This window comes from Syzygium oleosum, unplaced genomic scaffold, assembly GCF_021117445.2.
Source record: "Syzygium oleosum isolate NSW1041296 unplaced genomic scaffold, Sole_v2.1 Sole_v2.39, whole genome shotgun sequence".
NCBI lineage: Eukaryota > Viridiplantae > Streptophyta > Magnoliopsida > Myrtales > Myrtaceae > Syzygium > Syzygium oleosum.
In genome coordinates, this window is record NW_026607523.1 from 989678 (window position 1) to 992019 (window position 2342).

The 2342-nt window shown below is 45.8% G+C and overlaps 1 protein-coding gene across 1 annotated transcript; it reads right to left on the bottom strand.

The window, feature by feature from the left end:
- Positions 1–285: 285 nt before the first annotated feature.
- LOC115692582 (E3 ubiquitin-protein ligase PUB23-like) lies at positions 286–1509 on the bottom strand. The gene has a single exon (XM_030619491.2). The coding sequence runs from the start codon at positions 1507–1509 to the stop codon at positions 286–288; it is 1224 nt and encodes a 407-aa protein (XP_030475351.1).
- Between the last annotated feature and the right edge of the window lie 833 nt (positions 1510–2342).

Genomic DNA, 2342 nt, shown 5'->3' on the forward strand with positions numbered 1-2342 from the left:
TTTGGATGCAATTGACAAAGAAACAGGTTGGGAGAAGTACTTCGCAATTCGGTAAAAAAACCAAGGACTAATAATTAATCTTAGATCATCATAGTAAAGCATGTATTTTTACTGACTTGTCACAAAAAAAAGCCGATTTTCCAGGCAAGAGAAATCAACTATATCTCCAACATACTTCACTATCATTTGGAAAAAACGTTTATATAGGGAATAATTTTCAAGGGGCAAACTGTATACAATTATTGTATCTGATTTCGTCTTCTGACTATTATTTCCATTTTCCTCTCAAGTACTATTTACCATTCCCAAATAGTCCTTCAAGTCACTAGGGAAACAAGGGCAACGCTGCCATGAGTGGCGATGCAACTTGAACATCTTGATGACCTTCTCTTTCGTCGACGACCGACCATCGATGTGCAGGAGCGCCAAGAGCTTCTTCACCGACCCGCAGATCAGCATTTCCTGCAAGACCCTCTCGCTTGGGTGGAAGCTGCCGATCAGCCACAGGATCTTCACGCTGAGCTTCGTCGCCGTGTTCGAGACATTGAGCATTTTCTTGGTCACGGCAGCAATCCCCATCCCGTGATCCACCACGGCCATTCTCCCCTCTGCGCATTCACATAGAAGCTTCAACAATACCAGTGTCTTCTCGCTTTTGGATCGGTTCGATTCAGGCAATAGCTCTATTAGAACACAAACAGCCCCGGCCTCAATCGCCCTCGCTCGGCTCTTCTTCGATGCGGAGAGCATCTCAACAAGGACCTCTAGGGCGTATGAGCTCGCCCTTGAGCATATCTCGTCCGAAACGAGTTCCAACAAGGACTTGAATAGATCTATGCCTTGGTCTTGTAGGACAAAAGTCCAATGCGTCTCGCTTTGAGCCATATTTCGGAGGATGGCGATGGCGTGAATCCTCGCCTCTGCACTCCCTCTTTGAAGCATTGCCATAACGCACTTCATGGGCTCGGGCTTCGATAACGTCCCTAGGGTCTTCGCTTCTTCGGACAAGGAGAGCTGGTGCAAAACGCCGAGGGCCTCTTCGCACGCTCGGAAGATGCTGAAGTCCGATCCATCCTCGAGGACTTGTGTTGTGATCCGGACGACGATCTCAATGCCTTTGGATTGGACGAAGTCCGCCTTCGCCTCATCGTCCGTCTCGATCATTGACTTGAGCTTCTTTAATGAGTTGACCTTGAAGGGGGAGGACTCTAGCGTCTCGAGTAAGGTCACGATCTCATTGTGCCTCTCGGTCGATCCACGGGCCACCGAAGTGGGGGTTCCAGGCCGCTCCTCGCTTTGCCACGCGATGATGAGCCTCTTGAGGGTGTGGTTTGGCGTGACGTCAAAGCTCTCGATGCTTTGCATCGTGGCGGGGCAGGTCTTCTTCTTGCAGGCGAAGAACCACTTCTCGATGTTCTTGCGCTCGTACGTCATGCCAGTGGCGATGGTGACCGGATCCTCCATGACCTCCATCGAAATGGGGCACCTGAAATCCAGAGGATAATCCATGGCTTCTCTTTTCGTTTGCCCTTTGCCCCTTTCCCTATCGAAAGTTTCGGTGGCTCTTCTAACGTTGAAATTTGAAGGGAGCGATGTTGAGGTATACCGTCGTGTTTATATAGGAATAAATACATTAGATGTGGAAGTCTAAAGATGGGAAAATATCAAAGTCAAACCCATTTGATGCCATTGCAAGCTGTATGGAACCCACAAGGAAACTTTATGGAGATTTCTTTTAATGCATTTTCTATGTTATTACTCATTTGAATATTGCCAACTTTATGCACCGATCCATGAGTTTTATGAATTTCTCAAAATAGTTCCTGCCTCTCTTTGATTTCCCCAGTTTGTGACTACCCAAATTGAATTGCTTCCCTTTTTTGTGTTATGATAATCCTGAATCAGCTTTTTTGGCACATACAGCTAGGTTTATCAAAGGGACAGCTGTGTTATTACCATTTCATTCAACGTTATTCCATATGCTTATCAAATTGACCAATCATTTAAGAACCTGTGAATTTCAAGGAACAAAACTTGGATTTCTCAAGAATCTGATCCGCAGCGACTTATTATGGTAAAGCATTCAAACCCTAAAGAGAGAAGGTGATTCAAAAACCTGGTTGTCAGTTTGAGAAATACACCAAAGATACGGGTCAACATGCCAATTTCCAAGAAAGCAAACCACGTATGGCCCACCCAAAATGGTGGGGTTGACTTTGAATAGAGATTGGAGCACTCGTTAGCTGTTTGATTAGATGAGATCTTAATTGGCGCACGACATGCAGTGGTGCGTATTCAAATGCACCCCAAGGTGACTTCGGAATTCAAATAAAATACGTACA

Bases quoted from the DNA above. Each gene is read 5' to 3' on its own strand.
- LOC115692582 (XM_030619491.2), bottom strand. From the start codon at position 1,509: ATGGATTATCCTCTGGATTTCAGGTGCCCCATTTCGATGGAGGTCATG.